The sequence below is a fragment of the Seriola dumerili genome, unplaced genomic scaffold (genome assembly GCF_002260705.1).
Source record: "Seriola dumerili isolate Sdu_G_001 unplaced genomic scaffold, Sdu_1.0 BDQW01000104.1, whole genome shotgun sequence".
NCBI lineage: Eukaryota > Metazoa > Chordata > Actinopteri > Carangiformes > Carangidae > Seriola > Seriola dumerili.
The window spans coordinates 460,839-479,159 of NW_019174359.1; the positions used below are offsets into that span (position 1 = coordinate 460,839).

General features: G+C 40.6%; 1 protein-coding gene across 1 annotated transcript; it reads left to right on the top strand.

Annotated features, from left to right (window-relative positions):
* Positions 1 to 477: 477 nt before the first annotated feature.
* Positions 478 to 13,018, top strand: LOC111222643 (ras-related protein Rab-11A-like). The gene is made up of 5 exons (XM_022746439.1): positions 478 to 803; positions 4,384 to 4,579; positions 5,465 to 5,658; positions 7,447 to 7,527; positions 9,287 to 13,018. The coding sequence occupies exons 1-5, from the start codon at positions 764 to 766 to the stop codon at positions 9,424 to 9,426; spliced, it is 651 nt and encodes a 216-aa protein (XP_022602160.1). The 5' UTR covers positions 478 to 763; the 3' UTR covers positions 9,427 to 13,018.
* Positions 13,019 to 18,321: the final 5,303 nt, after the last annotated feature.

Here is an 18,321-nt window from a genome sequence, read left to right on the forward strand (position 1 = left end):
TATGTTTTATTAGTTAGATTTATATAGTTTTGGAGGGGTAGTGCTGTGTAAGAAGAATGGTAAACACTGTATGTTACAACTGTTGTCTCTGAGGCCCCCGAAAATCACTAACGCATAGGCTAGTGAAACATGTCATCAGTTCAAAATCATGTTCATAAGCAAAGTCAGTGAGTGTGGCCTATTTTTGAGTTATTAAACCCTGCACATGGTCTCCATGTACCTCAAACTATCCGTACTTTGACACTTGTTGCACTGTTTGCCAGCCGGGCTTCGCTACTGCTGCTAGCTAACCTGACGCTTGATATTACCTGTTGTGGCTTGGGGCCCGCAGACGTCATCCAAGTTAACGACCAGCGGCCAAATCATGAACGACAGCAGGGCGGACCAATCGCGTCAACGCCAGTGACAGGTGTCGCTCAGCTACTGACCAATAGGAGCGAAGAAGGGGCTGGACAAAGGAATTGACGTTACGTCGCAGCCTCGGTAATGGCAAGTGACAGAGGGTGAGGAAGACGAGGCGAAAGTTTTTCAGCTAGTAGTTGCCGTTGGGGGGAGTTTTTGTGCTCGATAACAACAGCAGCGTCATATTCCTCTACTCTGACAGGGATTCAGCGGTGTCGTCGTCTGAGTGAAAATCAACCGTCTTTCGTGTGAGGCTAAAGTCGTGAACCGAGGGGGTCTGTCGGTTGGTCTCGTAGCAGCTGAGTAGATATACACCAGAAGTTTGTTCGACTTCGAGCAAATTCACCGAAGAGGAGAAACTATGACCAACAGAGAGGACGAATATGACTATCTCTTTAAAGGTAAGTCGCTGTTTATCTTTGAGCTAAGTTAGGTAGCTAAACGTCGACACTAACGCTTCACCTGTGAGCGTCATTTGATGCCGAGTTGTCTGGAGCGTTGACCCGCATGCCTAACAACAAGGTGTAAGACGACGTCTATCAGACATGGAGACAGAGGCACCTGCTCCGAGCTCCAACAACTTTGACTGTTGTTGGTTGAGCCTTCAGTTACAAAATGACGTTATAACCGTCCAGCCATATGATTGCAGCACTGGCAGGCGGCTTACAAGGACTCTTATGTGTCTCGTTAAGCAGCATCTGCTGTAGAGTCATCATCTTGCAGGCCGATGATGCAATCATCTTGGGATGCAGCGTTGGTCAACAAGGGGTCATAAACTGTGACAGGGCGACAGATTAAAACAGCCGCTATTGAGATTTGTTTACAGAAGAAACGAGAGTTTGGTCCGTCAGTTTTCTACCTGGGGACTTCATGGTCTACTGGAAATCACTTGTGTTTGTAGCCTGAGTGTCCGTATCCTCTTTTATCAATACCTAACACAACTCTAGCAATTACACCACTTTCACTCTAATATAAAAGTTGTTAATATGCTCTAACAACCAGTTGAAGGTGAAACGATTAGGGAATTAGTCAGCAACTGCTTTGATAATTGATTAAATGTTTCATTTTCCAAGCAAATCTGATTCCTGTCTCTTAAATGTGGGGATTTCCTGCTTCTCTTTGTCACTTAACATTATAAACAAAATATTTTTGGGGTATTTGGACTTTTGGTTGAACAAAACAAGACATTTGAAGATGCCACATTCAGCCCTGCAAATGTTTTTAGTGTTTCAATGTAGAAATAATCATCAGATTGATCAAAAACAGCAGCCCTATAAATAAGCAACATGTATAATTATTAAAAAGCTTTCCTGGTGACCAGATAACATTAAGCAGCAGCAGAAACACTATCCTGCAAGGTGTTATCTGGTATCAAAGATACTACAGTGGGAAGTGATTATTCCAATATGGCTGTCTGGCACAACCAGTGCTTGGCAGTTGTACTTTGTCATAAGCAGGGGGAAATGAAGTGCCCATGGTCTGTTCAAATATAGAACACTAAACAAGCATGTGTTGTCAAACTGGTATTACCTGCATTAAAAGTGTGTATGTGGCACAGAGAAGCTCGCTTTCAGAGCTTAGAGAAGATGAGATTTGCTCACTCACTTGCCCGTCCATGGATGAAGTGACATGGTTTCTGGTGACCAAATAGCAAATTTATCTGAATCATGTGCAGCAATGCAAGGACACTGATAAGGTATCAGCTGCCATTCAGTCTTTCGCTTAAAGCAGGGAAGAGCTAACGTAAGTGTTTTGGCTCTCCTTTGTTCCTACAACCCCCTTTTGTGTCTCGCTGTTGGATAGCATGACTCAAGTAGGGTGAGCTCTCAGTGAGTCACATAAACCTTTCCCCACTGATGGAGACATCAGCACAGAGCACAGGACGTCATGTTGCTGCTGAAATCATAGCTCATTCCTCAGATAGTTCATTTTAAAGAAAGCAGCGAACCTTAACGCCAGGTTTTTTTTTTGTTTTGTTTTTTTTTAGAAACCTTTTAATGTCATACTAACTGCTTCATTTCTGGTCCTTCCTAGACAGTTCTCTTTTGATTAACTACCCAACTGAGTAAATTATGTTAAAGCCATCTCTCAGTGAATATATTTTCTATTTTTTGAATCTCATTGATGCATTTGATTCCATAAAATCAGCACTGATAAGAAAATAATTATCCTGCTTTAATAGAAGGTATCTCTTTTAGATCGCCTGCCTTAGCCAGCATTATACACTGCTTTAATTTCAGAAAAATGGAAATGATGAAATTGGACATGGGATGGTGATCTTTTATTCCATTTATAGGGAGATATCAGTGTATAAATTAATCCCACTGAACAGGAAGATAGACTCAGATTCTAGGAATGAGTTTCATTCCTTCATTCAGACAGTCGTGGGCTTGGCTATGTAACTGGGTGCAGGTTTTGTATAACATAATAGAGAGGTGTCGTATCTTTTTAGCTGAAGAATGCAAACCCAACAATAGGGTTAGTGAATGGGTGTGTAATGAAGCTGTGATATTACCTGTCTGATGGCGAATGACTTGGACATGATTGTATAATGATTTTTGTCCTCCGCCCAAGATCTTTTGTATTGGACAAAACGGAAAATTATAGTATTGCCTTTTTTGGCATGTAGTAGTATTTTTTATTTTATTTCAAGTCTAAATAAGCCAGCACTTAATGTGGACACACGTTTCTACTGTTACTCTGTATTAACACTGACAAACAGACCAATTATACACAGTTTCCCTTAAGAAACAACAGCATTGCTTAAAAGCATGTGTAGCCACAGTGGTTGGTTTGTTCATCTAATTTCAACATTCCATAACAAGTTCCTATTTCCTAATAGCAGGGTGGTGTGCCGGTGTGGTAGGTTCCTTTTGACAGATTGACTCACCTGACAATTGTGGAAGTAGTTTTCTGACTAACGCTCATCTTATTAATGCCTCGTTCCATACATTGTAGGAAAGGACCCAGTGGAAGAGGAGAAACAGCATAAAAGCCTTATTTTTTTTATTGTCATGATTATGCACTATGCATTAAAGGAATAACTCTCTCTAAATTGTAAATGTAATCATTTACCTCTCTTACCCTTATGTCAGTAAAAACCCTGCTGAAGTTTATATGTAGACCAACACAAGGCCCCTTTTTTGTAAGCGGAGTCATTGTAAGGGATGTTAGCAAGTTTGATCGATCTTTATGCTTTGTTTGGGAAATGTTAAATGGTGGGCCTATTAACTGAAGCTATTTTGGGGGAGGGTTGAGTGCATTTTGTGTTTGGCATTTGCACAAACTACTGCACAGGTTTGGCTGAGACTAGAGTGAGTACCCAGTTTGAGGAGTTGATGTCTAAACATTTATATACAGCAAACAGCAGGACAACTCATTTATACTGATTTGTGCAATATGTGTCTCAGTTATCTCCATGCATAAAACATTTTTCTTTCTCTGATTTACTGCCCTTCAGTCAAATTCTGTCATAACTCAGGTGCATTTGATGGGTGAAATCAGCAGGAAGTCAGTGGTTTCACCTGGATTCATATGCTTAGACTGCATGTATTTCTTGCAAAGAGCAGGTGGTTCTAATATTTTGAGTACTTAGTGGGAGTCCTCTGAGGTTCAGGTCTTCGTCAGCTGGGAGCCACAAATGTGCGTCATTGGCGAGGCAGGCTATCTAGTAGAAATGAGAATCAAATTTAATCTTAAAAAGTCAACCCATCTTGTTCAGTGCAACTTCTTTGTGCTTTAATGAACTGGTCTACCATGAGTTTCCCTTTACAGCTCCAGTCAAAGAGTATGCTGTGCTGCTCAAACACTCTCATCAAATATCAAATACATCAGTATGGTCGGGTCTCCATGTATATTTTTCATTCTCTTTGTCCACACTGAAATTGAGATTCTGTTGTGCCAGCGAGTTACAATGTGCCATGTGACTATGCTAATGATTGTTCCTCTTACTTTGTCTGAAATCCCCTTTATTTTCTATAGTGGTGCTGATCGGAGATTCAGGTGTAGGGAAGAGTAACCTGCTGTCACGCTTCACCCGCAATGAGTTCAACCTGGAGAGCAAGAGCACCATCGGGGTGGAGTTTGCCACGCGCAGCATCCAGGTAGAAGGCAAGACCATCAAGGCTCAGATCTGGGACACAGCTGGACAGGAGCGATACCGAGCTATCACTTCTGCGTGAGTACAAGAGAGCAAATCATCAAAGCCTTTGTGGGATCACACTGTCGTGCACCAACTCGCTTCCTCACATACCCACAGATATCCACTTCACACAGTACATGCTCAGTTGAAGAAAACAGTGGACCTTCTTAATTAAATCCAGCACACTCATAGATCCATATGCATCAGACCAAACAAGCATGTTATCATTACAGAGCCACACCTCATCTATTTACTTTAATGTGCTATTTTGTCAAAACTCATTCACAGTCACATGAACTTTGGCTGTATTATAAAATGTAGGGACTTTAGCAGATATAAACTTCCAACCAAAAGAAACTTGAAACAACGGCCCATCCTCTTTGTGATGCGTTACATTTATAATAAACCAATCGATCAGCTTCATCATTCCTAAAATAGCTGGAAAGATTTAATCAGAAGTGATGAAAACTATAAAACGCACCCTTTTGCCTTGGGGCAGGAAGTGTTTTGTTAACCACGGCTTCCTCCTAATCTCTGGGTCAAATTCCCATCCCAACATTTGTCTCTTTTTGTGTTGTCTTCCTTGATGCAGCAGCCACTGAGGCTTTGGCATGTACAGTGTCAGGCCCCCACAGGCACTGAGGAAGTAGACAGTCAGCATAGCCAGTCTTTGATTAAAACAAGTAGTTTCAGTCAGTGTTTACTTGCGTTATGAGCTTCGTGTGCAGCTGTTTTAGCTTCACAGTTTTATTTCTTTTGTTTTTCTGTTTCTACCATTGTTGCTGATCAGACGTCCTTGTGCTTCAGAGCTGTCAGAGCCCATGTCACACACCCACAAAGAATCCTGAAAAGAACAGGCTGTACCAACAACAAATTGTTACTCCAATTTATATTTTGTTCATCTCCTCTCACGTCGTCCAGGTACTACCGTGGAGCAGTTGGAGCTCTCTTGGTTTATGACATTGCCAAACACCTGACGTATGAAAACGCTGAGCGCTGGCTGAAGGAGCTGCAGGACCACGCAGACAGCAACATAGTCATCATGCTAGTGGGAAACAAAAGCGATCTACGCCACCTAAGGGCTGTGCCCACAGATGAGGCCAAGGCTTTTGCAGGTATCGTTTCTTTAATGACATTGTGTGTCTGTGTGAGCACATTATGCATAGTATGCAGCCTGTACTGGCCGGTGAGGTTCTAGGACTCTGCCTCATTAGATTATAGCCAGGTTAAAGCTGTGATAATAAGCATATGAAATGAACTGACCCCAAACTGCTTTAATTAGGCCTTAAGTACATTATAGAATATCATGTGTGTTGCTGACAGTGAATTTAATTAATGCTTATACTTGGCGTCTTACCTTTTCTCTCAGTTTAGTTTGGGCTGCTTTTTTAAACTTGCAACACTGCCAAACTAACACGCTCATTTCCACATGTCAGGAATGTTTGCACTGTGATACTGTAAGGCATTTTGTGTTAATGTGTCCACTAAATGGCATATGTCCTTGGCTTGAAAGTGTTACAGCACATAAAGCACAGCTTAAGGTAAAAAGGACTTGATTTAAATTAATTAAACCTCCATTTATCTCTGACCTTTGAGAATTTCAAGGCTTTGTTTCAGAGCAGGGAGCCTTTCAGTCCAGTTATGAATAATTTTATCAACCTTTTGACACTAATTATTTTACAGTGGTTGGGCCACATGTTTACGCTCGCCCTTGAGTGTATTAGCTTGTGTCTGATTCATTGTTGCACCTGTTTTGACTGGTAAATGACTTATAATGGGACAGGAAGCAAGAGAGTCAAATACTTGAGTCTTGTTGATCCATATGAGAGTACAGAAAGTCGTTTTCGCTGCTATATCAGTAATGTTTTCACCAGTTAGTGCTTCCTGTTTGTATTGATTTGTTTTTCCTATACCACCTGCCTAGTTTATGATTCTCAGTTTGCATAAGGACCATGTTGTAGACGCATCTATGCAAAGTGTATGATAATGCCACGAGTGAAGGGTTCTCCTCAAAGACAAACGACCAGTCTGATGCCGCACCCATGCCACTGTGTGACAATTATCGCCTCACTTGGGGTCATCAAATGTTCTGCTTAGTCAGTTATCAAAATAATTGCAGATTAATTTCCTTTATATCAAGCGGTTACATCTCGTATCATACTTTTTTTTGGTGTTTTCGGTTGTTGGTCGGCATAAGAAGATTAATTAAACTAAAAAACGATTCAATTTGTGCTTACTGTTTGTTATTGAACTTTTTTATGTCATGGTAAGAAAAGTTGTAAGTAGCTGTAAATAATAAATGAATAATGGCTGAATTTAATTTCACTGCTTCAGAGTCACACAGTTTCAGGGTATTGTACATGCTTGCCCACTGACACACTGTCAGGGCTTACTGGGACACTTGAATAGAACAGAAGTCCTCTTTAACAGTAACACCTGAGCTTTTCCTACTGTAACAAGATAAAATATCTGCTGTGAAAAGGGCCATTTTATACACAGATAGTTTATTATATGTATAAAACTATTCTTTTGTCTGTATATGTCATACAGCACTATAATCTTTTTAAATGGGATATGTACCTCCTAGCAAACCATATTCTTTGACTCCAGAGTTTCTCTTTTTTATCAGAATGTAAACCATTATATTCTTCACAGAGCAGACCAGTTAGCTGTTATAAAACCCATTCAGTTTTCTTTAATTACAAAGCAGTTTCACTCTCTGGGGAAAACTCTGGAGTGAGTGCTGTATTATGTAGGAGAAATCAAATCCTGAATCAGTGCACTGTTAATGCCAGTACAGTACAAAAGTACACCATATCTCAGCTCAGTGTAGTTATGAAAGTTGACAATAATAAAGACATATAATGATTAATAATGGGACTATGTGCATTTGTGCTTTACAGAGAAGCATGGCTTGTCTTTCCTGGAGACATCAGCGTTAGACTCGTCTAATGTGGAGCTGGCTTTCCAAACTATTCTCACAGGTGAATTTAACATTTCTTTGCTTTTTTGTGTTTATATCAAATCACAGACTGAACGTGCATTTGATCCTGAATGCAACTGATGTCTAAAGCGTTAATACTTCATATGTGCTTCATGTGATGCCTGTCCATCCAGACTTTGATGGTTTACATAACAAAGCCTATCTTCTGCCACTAGATGGCAGCAAAATCCATGTAATCAGTTCTTTGTGTCTCCCACTGATGTGCAGTCTGTGGCAAAGAACACCCCCGATTTTTCTTTTTTTTCTTTTTTTTTTATATTATTAAGGTGAAAAATGTGAGTAATTGGCACACTGAAAAACCACTCAGCCACTCAGTCCTGGGGAGAGCCACTATGAAGACAGGCAATCACCAGCAAACCACTACGCACTGGTCTTTGTTTGTGGTCACAAACACTCTTTGACCCGCTGGACCAGATGCATCTGCTTATTGAAGAGAGAAATTCTAATATTGGTTCACAGATGTGTTTCCTCAAGTAAATGTCTATGAGCAGTTTCCCCAGGAGGTTTATAGCCACACTGACAAGTGGGTTTTGATCTTGGAGATTTGGTAACATGGAGAAAAAAGCAATTGTTGTGACTGTCAACCCCTGGAGTGCCTAAAGGGACAATCCAACAGCGAGTGGTGCTTCCACTTCAATTGCTCCAGGGGCTATCAGTCTGCAAGTATGTGCCACTTACTGTTTGTATTCAGCTTCTGCTCCATGTTCAATTCCCCTCTGCTTCTGCTTTAGCCGTTTGAGCCACCCTGCCCAGACCACAGCCTTATGAGTAATTTCAGATTCATAGAAACTTCAAACCAACAAGTCCCATTGAGCTAACGCTGCTAATTAGCTCATTAAGGGAGGAGAAGAGAGGAAGTTAGCAGTGCATTAGCAGGCCAGTAAGAGCTGAACTTTAGACCTAGTGGAGTAGAGACGACGTCACGTGTAGCTATCGGCAGCAGAAAGATTGTAGGTCAGACAGTGTCATATTGTTGCGTTATTGTCTATACAGACACAGCACCAGGTGTAGGATCTATAGAAAGTTATAGTTATAGTTTCCCCACCTGATGTGTCATGTCACTGTCAGCCAGGAGTCTTGTTTTGCTTTAAACCTTCTTGCTTCGTGGGCAGTTTTTATTTCAGGAGTTGTGTTCCACATCTGGCTGTAGTTTAGAGTTAAAGTGGCAGTGTGCAACTGGAAGTCAGATCCAGGTTTGCACTCCGCTCTTCAGTTGATCAGCTGACTACCCCAATTGCATCTAAGCCAAAGTTTAGGTAACTGGCATTCAGACATTTATCGCATTATTGAAGAAGTAGATGATGAAGGTTGAACAATAAAAAATAAAAAACTTAAAAAAGCTACACTGAAGTTCACTTGTGTGTTCAAACTGCTAGTGTCTGTCAAATTTGTAGTTTTACTCAATTTTTTTGTGTAGCAGAATTAGCATGCAGGGTTATAGAACCAAGTCACAGACACATAATGTATTATATTTATTTAGTTATTGCAATTTTAATGTAAAAGGCACCGCAACTTGTAGCTGTGGGGAATGCCTAAAATGAAACTGGGTACTGCCACATGACATAAGGATGCCAGTTTAGGATGGAAAGAATCCTGCACTGCTGCCAGGAGTCTGGATAGAACAGTTGTTGTTCAGTTTTGCCATGCTGTTTGTCCTTATCACAATATGTCCCACTGTTGGCTGGATTTATAGGCATCTACACATAACTCATTCCCTTTCACTCCTCTCTCCATCACAGCCATCTACAACATCGTGTCACAGAGGCAGATGTCAGGGCGAAGCGACTCAGACTTCTCACCAGCCTCCAACGTGGTGCCCATCACGGTCGAGCCCACCCAAAACTCAGCCAACAAGGGCGTCTGCTGCCAGTCCAACTGAGACCTTATCACTGACCTCCTCCTTCACCTCCAGGCAAATGGAGAAACAGCCTCATAGACAAACAGACACAGACAGATGGACAGATGGACAGGGAAAATGGAGAGACAGGTAGAAATAACCATTTCACAGAGGGACATACTGGGGTTGATTTGTCTAGTGTCTGGTTAAGAAAACTTAATACAGTATGAAGAGAGGGACCAGTGAAGGAGGGATGGTAAAGAAGTTTAGATAAGCAGTCAAGGGGGGTGTGAATAGGGAGGTGCACCCTGTATAGCTTTGAAAGAGGTACATGATCAGAATTGATTCACAATCTAATGAAAAATTTAACATTATGAGGTCCCTTTTGTATCTCGTCACGATTTCTGTCTTTGCAAACTGTCCTCCCTTTGAAAGCTCTGTTTTACAAGCCGGTAAATGCTCTCCCTCAGTTCCCCACTACCTGGATATTGAGCAATAAAAATCCACATCCAGTAGACTGATCTGCAACCCCTCTGTCGCCACTGTCATTCCCATTTTTCCAAAATGTATAATATTTAGATAAGTGTCCCAGATAATATTTATTGAACACTAGATTAAGGTCTTGTTTGGCCAAAGGGTTTGCAATTTAACACTGGTTGGTTCAGATTTTCCCCACTGAATTCTTCATTGCAAAGGGAGCTCTCTTGCTTTTCGTGCTTTTGCTTTTACCTGCAATCAAATCTCTATGTGGAGAAGCTTGTAAGGGCAACTGTCCCTCACTAATGGAAGGAGCAAGGGCTTCAAGTAATTTTTTCCTAAATGTGCAGGTTGGTCGAAGTTGGTCGGTTCAAGTTGTATTCCACCAGGCCACTTAGAGCAATAACATCCCTCCCAAACAGTGGCATGTAATTTCTCTTTGATTGCTTTTGATCTTTGTTTGGAAGCCTTTCCTGCTCTGTGCACACTTTGTACTCTATAGATGAGTCATGCTCTTGTGAGCTTTGCACAGCGTTAACTCTAAACGAGATGGGATAGCTGCATCACTTGTGGATACGTTAACTGCCTAACATGTCGCTGGGATAGCAGCACTGTTGATGACCGTTTCACCCCTGCTCTGAACATTTGGGTGTAGTGGAAGAGATTATGTTTAAATGCATGGACAACCCTGCACTGCTGCTCCTGCTGGCTGCTAGCGGGGATGGATGGATGGATGGATGGCTGGATGGCTGGATGGATGGATGGATGGATGGATAATGTTTCAGGAGATGAGGTAGTGAGGGCACTCAGCCCTGCCCTGCTCCTGTGATCTCTGATGTACCCGAGATGGCTTGTTTTACTGTAAGTGAAATCCTCCGCTGCCTGCTCACCTACTCCTCTCTGTCTCTCTCCACACTGTATATAACTGGAACAGGACTCTGCCTTCTGGGATCTCCCTGAGGTCTGCCCTCGCTCTCACTTGTCTTTATTTCCTGTTGAGGGGGCGGGGGTTCTATTCAGGAGCCAGGATTGGGTTTGTTAGTATGTAATAGTTTAAGCGATGAGGAAAAGGAGAAGAGGATGGTAGTGTTGGGAGGGGCTTGATTAAATCCAAAGGTTATGCACACAGATGGCGTTTATCCTGCTGATGTGTTCCCACATCAACACTGACTTCTGTTGACTTCACAGGTTTTGAACTGGGTGGTGTAGGTTAGGGCTTTTTAAACATTTATTCTAATATATGTATATTTGGACTGCATATGTATAAATAAATCTCATTTGTTATAGCCTGCCTCTTCTCGTGTCTCTTCACGATGTTTTAAAACGATGAAGGGAGCAAGTAGCTGGCGTCTTCATTAGTGAATCTGGTAGAAGGGCAGAATTAATTGAATGAGTCGTGATTTTAGGTACCATGATTGCTAATCACAGAATACAGACATGGCTATAATAGAAGTCAATTCTTAATGTCCACTGTGATTCGGTAACAAGCTATTTGCAGTGCTGTAAAATGATACCGTTCCTCTGATCACTGAAATTTAAATATGAATAGTCATTATCATCAAAGGATCGATTTAGTCATAAGTACTCCCCCTTCAAACAAAATTAAAAAAAAAAACACAATTGGTTTCAATTGGAGATCATTTCATTTTTGTTTTATTAGAAACATTTACAATACATCTTGAATCTTGGAAAAATAACAAAGAACCAGAACTAACATGGCGCAGATACAATAATAATAATAATAAAAATGTCTCCAAAAAATGTAATTCACAAAAAAACATGTGCTATAAGAAATAAACCTGCAATATCACATGCCTTGTAAGGGCATGGCACACTGTAACAGAGTTCAAAGACTTCTTTTTTTTTCCATCCATCAAAGTTGACGGTCAGCCACAGAGGGCCACAGTGGCAACCCTCTTTCACTGTTCACAGAAACTAATGCCAGGTGATGCTGGCCCAAAAACTAATGCACTACGACCACTATTAGACCGGTATGAAACACCTCTACTGTGCTGGAAAAATTGGAAACGCTACCAAAGACAAACTGTCAGACTGTATTGGCCTCTTTGGAAAAGGTTGCGAGTTTCACCAGCAAGCACCACTTCAGTCCCCATCCTTTACATGCAGCAGAAAATGTGCCATTGTAGTATTTTTGTCAAGTTTTTTTTTTTCCTTTATCTGTATCAACTCTTACACAAACTAAGAACTTCAAGTTAATTCATATGAGGTGTGAACAGTCTTTCATCACTATCAGGTAACTGAGAATACAAACTCCAACTTTTATGTGGGGACTGAAATGGTCTCTTTGCCTGGCTCCAAACTCATGTCAACTTTCCAGTTTCCAAAGAGACTCCAACTATGAAAATCTACAGAGGAGAAACAGCCCAAGTGCGCTGACGTTAAAGGATAACGCAGGACCTGCGCCATTTCTCCTGTCTAAGTGACCATACAACATACATGCAACCTAGTACGGTAATGAATCTGTTGTGTGTATATGTGTGCATCTAGTTACATAGATCTACTACACAGTGCGCTCTTGTCCTCTCCTAGATGCCTCCGCTCAATCCGCACGCTTCTCCCAATTAACACATTAGGGAAAGTCTCTCATAAAGACTTTCTTTAAGCTGATTATACTCTGCTGCTATCGATCACAAACTGTCTGAGTAGTAGATGTAGAAAATGTATGAATGAAAAGTGTGTACAAGTTATGTGTGGCCCTATTGGCGAGAGGGTCACAGCTACCTCATTCATTCCAAGCGTTGCAGTCGTAACATGTTTTATACGTTTGATAAGTAAAAGCGAGTTTAGATTACAGAGGAAATGAGTAATGTGGTTCAGTCAGTAACATGGGGTTAGTTGAAGGGGAGAAAGGGGTTACAGCAAGCAGCACTGCACAAAGAATGCTGATGCAGGAAAAATATATAATTGAGGCACAAAATTGATGCTCTGTGACTAAAATATCTCCAAATTCTAAAAAATATTATATTATTTTCTGTAATTATTCCATTGTGAATGCACTGATGTTGACGTAGCGCATGTCTGAAGTTAAAATTTAAGCTATGGGGAACTCTTCGTTGTTCCATTTACTTCATTCACGATAAAGTACATGGAAAAGACGAGCGTCCATAACTTTCATAAATAAAACTTCTAAACTTCTTTTCTCATTTTACTTATTAGTAGAAACTGACTTCCCTGTGTTTAGAAATATATTAACTTCTTGTAATTTTAATTAAAAAACAAAATGTCTTGAGGTTACTCATAAATATGTTGCTTCATTTTTTAACTTTTCATAAATAACATCCAGATACTGACTTTTTTTTTCCTCTGCTTTCTATGAAATAATAACCCATGTTAGCAAAATAGATTTGAGAAACTGTAATATGTTTTTTTTATTCTTTTTAAGTTACTTTCTATAAATGTATGTGGAAGAACTCAAATATAGTCTACGTTGAAAACCTGTCGCAAATTCTGTCCAAAAAACAAACAAAAACTTAAAGCTCACTTGTAAATTGACGAAACAATAAGCGTAAGGAGTGCATTAAGTTGAGTGGTCTTTTTTTTTTTTTACATTCAAATGCATTACTTGCTCAATGTGTGATTTTCGACAGGTTGGTACAATTGCTTAAGTGCATCCATTGAAAATAAGGATTTCCTATCACTCCTTAAAAGGGATTCTACATAAATGCATAAAGACCTTTTCATATCAAGAGAAGAAAAACATCAACAGTTTCTACCATTACTATAATAGTAAGCTTAATACAATATTGTAAATAATACTAACAAGAACTTAATGAATCAAATGTCACCGTGAGTCACCCCACCCCCTTGTTGCTCCACTGAATTAAAAAGTTTTTCATACTGGGTGATTTGGACAAATGAAACTTACGCCTTAGCATATTCTTAAGAATCATAATTAAACTTTATGTATCAATTAGTTAAACTACACGGTAAATATATGATTTTAAACCGATGTCAACTTTAAGGTCTTAAAGCTTTTTTATACACTTCAGGTATCAGGCTGATGAATTCTTTATGTGATCTTAACTTTTTTTCTGATAAATCTTACCTACTGTACTATATTTTACTAACATGCAGTTAAACTCAAGGATACAGTTAATGGCTCTGGAAACGATATTAACTCAAACCACAGTGTTGTTTTGTTCACTGTTACACTGTCGCCTTGTTTACATCTAAGGTAATCCCTTACTATTTACTCTGAGGGTCTTAAAAATTAGGAATTCAGCCTGAATTTTCACTGGCTTGTCGTTGTCAACACGATTCCTTCTCAGCCTGTTTTTTTTTTTTTGTTTTAATTACTTGGGCAGTTCCTTTTTATCTCAACTTCTCAAGCTCGGTCAAGTTTTTCAGAAAGATTAAGACATTCCCTGGACTGTGGTTTTTTCCCCCCCAACGATCTAACCAGGACAATAGAAAACTACTCAAAGGACTGTGTAAGTGCCAGGATGTGCTGTAAGCTGGTCTCTTTGGGAGAAGTAAGTCTGTTACCGGCGCCTCTGTAGTATTAAACTAATCTTACAACACGGAAACATAATATGCCTTCATTTCACAGATATCGACTGAGTGGCCTCGAAGACTTTCGGGTAAACAGAGTAATTCTAACCTATGAGATTATTTCTTAATTCAATAAACTCTAAACCAAGCGGATTTTCATGCTAAAATAAGTTAACTCAAGTGATAAGTTAGTTCATGTCCCCTCCTCGTAAATTGTTCTTTGGCTATGTCTGACCTTTTTCCTTCAGAAACAATACAGATGACAAGTAGGTGCAACACAAGTATCAAATAGAGCCATGAAATCAGAAACTTATTATCGTCACAATGTAAACAGAACTCATCTTAAGATATGCTATAAGTAACTCGTCTGCCCCTGTGTGTAGAAGAAGAATCGAAGCTCTTCACATGGTCAACATGACTTCAGTGAAAGAGTGACTGGTACAGTACATCGTATCACATTGCCCTACCCCCTTACTTCTCACTGCTGTGTGTATGTTTTTCGACCAAAGCCTTCAAGACGTCAGTCTGTCATAAGCAAAGTCACCAGCTCCTGCTTTTTAACAAACAGGACAAACCTCGGTGCTCCTGCTCTGGTCTTGTTGTTTGTTTACACTTGAGCGATCACTTTTCCAGCTCAATGAGATTCCCTCCAAGTCGTCGTTTCAGTGCTACTTGGCAGGAGGATTCCTTAAAAGTTTGTCTCGACCCCACCTCTGTGATCTGATTGATATCAACGTAAAAATGAAACAACCGAATGACTGAGACCCTGATGAACACAACAAGAACAATCACTTTATCCTGAAACTGTTACTAATTAATTATATCTGTTACTACACTGGCGTGAATCCATAATGAATTTTAAGCAGATATGAGACAGAAATGCAGCAGTATTATCCTAATAATCAAGGTCAATTTCTGAATAGAATATTATTTAAAGAACTGACTAAGCAGGCTCCTCTGTTTATTGTCCCAGTATAGTCCTATTATTGCTTTTCATCCTAATATACATAGAAACTGATTTATTCAGTAGGGGTTAGGTTATTACACATACTATTCATTCGAGTTTTTATTTGAGATTGGATTTATACATCAGCGGTTTCATAAAGGATATTAATTATTACAGTTTATAGTAGTGTCTGGTTAATTTCTCATTTATATATTTGGATGAAATACTAAGTTAATCAGTTTAAATAATATTTCTTAAATGTATGGATCTATCTAATATACTATTATCGTCAAAAGGATGATGGGACACGTATATAAAAGATTTACTCTCCCTAAAACCCAGAAACATTTTGAATTCCATATGCTAAAAACATTGACAATGACACTTTCAGTTTGTAAAAATAATCAAAACCTCACTTCAAGCGGGCCTTTGTCTGGATGTTCGTAACTGATACACATACTGTATTTACATAGATGCTCAGAGTGCTTTCCCATAAAGTACAATACTCATTAACTTATACAGCGTCTAAACTGGGAGAATCTCCAATAAGCCCTCTCTTCATTAAACCAGTGCAAAACTCAACCAAGTCATCAGCATTGACTACATGGACGAGAGGTCTCCCAAATTACCACTAGTACTACTGTAGTATTAAGAATAACAAGAACCACCATAATACAAAAAATGATAGGGAATCCTTATGTGCATGTCTTTCAGATTCTATGAAATATATTTCACCATCAGTGGTCGGTTTGGTATTAATCAAATGCGCATGTTTTGTAATAAGGTGCTTTACTCTGTATTTTAAGTAAAGTGTTTTAAGGGCCTAATTTCCTGAATCCCTCTAATCCCCACCCGAGCATTTTGATTCACATTCTTCTCTCCAAAAATAAGGACTTTAAAAGTTGTTTAGTGGGCGGTACTGTCAAAGGCCAAAGTTGCTACCTTGTATGCCAAAGTAAGGACATTATTTTAATAAAAAAGATTAAGGCAGAAAACAAAATAACAAAAATACTAAGTTCAAAGAACAGTGTCATACTGCCTTGAATTTGACGTTGAAAGCTTAGGCCAAACCACTGTGCAATTTCTCCATCCATAAAAAAACTATTCTTTATTCCTACATCTGATAGATTTCAAGGTACTGTTTGCAAGTACAGTGCTTTCCCTGCAGTCCACGTGTAATGCGAGTGGTCTGCTGCTTTTATATGTTGTTGTTGGAAAAAAAAAAAAAGGAAAAAAAAAGAAGGAAGGACCTTTTGCGTCTTAGATGACACAATTTGTAATCGTTCATCTTTCTCTGAGACAGAAGCCGAGTTTTAATTGTTCTCCAGTACAACACAAAGGCCTGCTGCATCACCAGTGTTCCCTGTCTTCACTACTGGAGCACATGTGACAACTCAAAACTCCCTGCTACACTTGAATGATCAATAAAATTGCTAGATCTGCAGGGTCTCATTTATATTGGAGCGTTCTTCTCTGTCTCTCCAGCCAAAATGAACCCCCCCTTATCATTCAACAGCTTTAATCCCTACCCCCATCCGCTCTCCTCTAGCCCTCTGAAATCCCCAGGCTGGGGCTAAGGCAGACACAGAGGGTGTGTAATTTGATTCAGCATGAGTGCTGGTTAAATGGGGCGTTTCCTCTGCTTTCCTGTCAATTACAATTGTCTGATTTCATTCTGGAAGCTAAAAGAGAGGGGGGCTGCTATTGGCTGAAGCCCGGGTGTCCATAGTGAAGGGGCAGCTGCAGGATGTCCCACCCTATCTATATCTCTCTATCTATCTATGTGTGGCGAATGGGCGGGAAGGGCGGGGGCTGGAGGTAAAGAGGGACCGGGGCTTTATGGAAACGTCGATCTGCACTGGCTCTGTCACACAAACAGTGCCAGTGCAAATTTCAGGGCAGTGTAGCTGGGGAGTGGTGGTGGTGGTGGTGGTGGTGGTGGGGGGTGGCGTGATAAGATCTTTTGTAGGTGAATGTAAACATTTTCATCATTTGTAAAGGGTATATGGCAGATTGTGACATTAACGTTGGAAACAGGTAACTGGTGTTATCTCCAGATAACTGTAGATAATTTATTTTGCTCCAAAGCCTCCCCTCATTTCACAGGCACTGGCAAATCCAGCTACTGTCTTTCAAATTTTGTGTGTGTGTGTGTGTGTGTGTGTGTTTTGGGACAAAAGAGGCCCCCTCTCCCCAGTAGGGATAGCTCAGAGCAGCAGAAAAGGAAAGGAAAAGGGGGGAGGAAGGGGCAAGAGGGAGCGGAAGGAGGGGGTCCTATTCGCCCAGCTGCAACCAGACCATCCAGCCCCCTCTGTGCTTGTAACAGTGGGGCGGGGCGGTAAGGGGCTCACTGCGGGACCCTGTCTTACCCCTCATACAGCTCCAGAGTCCCCACACGGTCCGCACCTGGACCAGCCCATTTGCCTAATTATCAATGAGTAGATCCAGGCCGTGTCCGAGCACTCTGCAGCCCACGCTGCTACCGAGCCCAGACAATGCGCCCCACTCAGAGAGGCCTTCGAAAGCAAACGATCGAACTGTAAGCAGGGGGAGACATAAAAGCCACTCCCAAAAGAAAGGAGAGAAAGAAAGGGGGCTAGGCAAGACCTCCAACTTGGGGTCACAGTCACAGTGTGCCATGAAACACCTGCTCCTGTACAGCTTTGCTAATTACAGGGGAGACAGCAGGCCCCTCGGAGCTCACACTTAATGCTGTTAGTAATGGGGACGTGGAGTAAGGATTACTGATTTGGGACTGTGTATTTTTACAGTGTCAACTATTTTAATCTGAGTGTGCTGCTGATTCAGGAAACATTTTACAGTTTTGCTCGGCTTCTGTCCACATACTAATTCTCCTCCTTATTTACAGTGCACACCTCAGAGAACTGCTTGTTGACTGGAGCTCTTGCTTTGTCTTCTATCGTTCAGCGACTGTGGCTAAATGACCACACAAGACAATAAAGCGCGGTTAAGGTGGCTTTGAAACAAGTCCATCGGGGAGA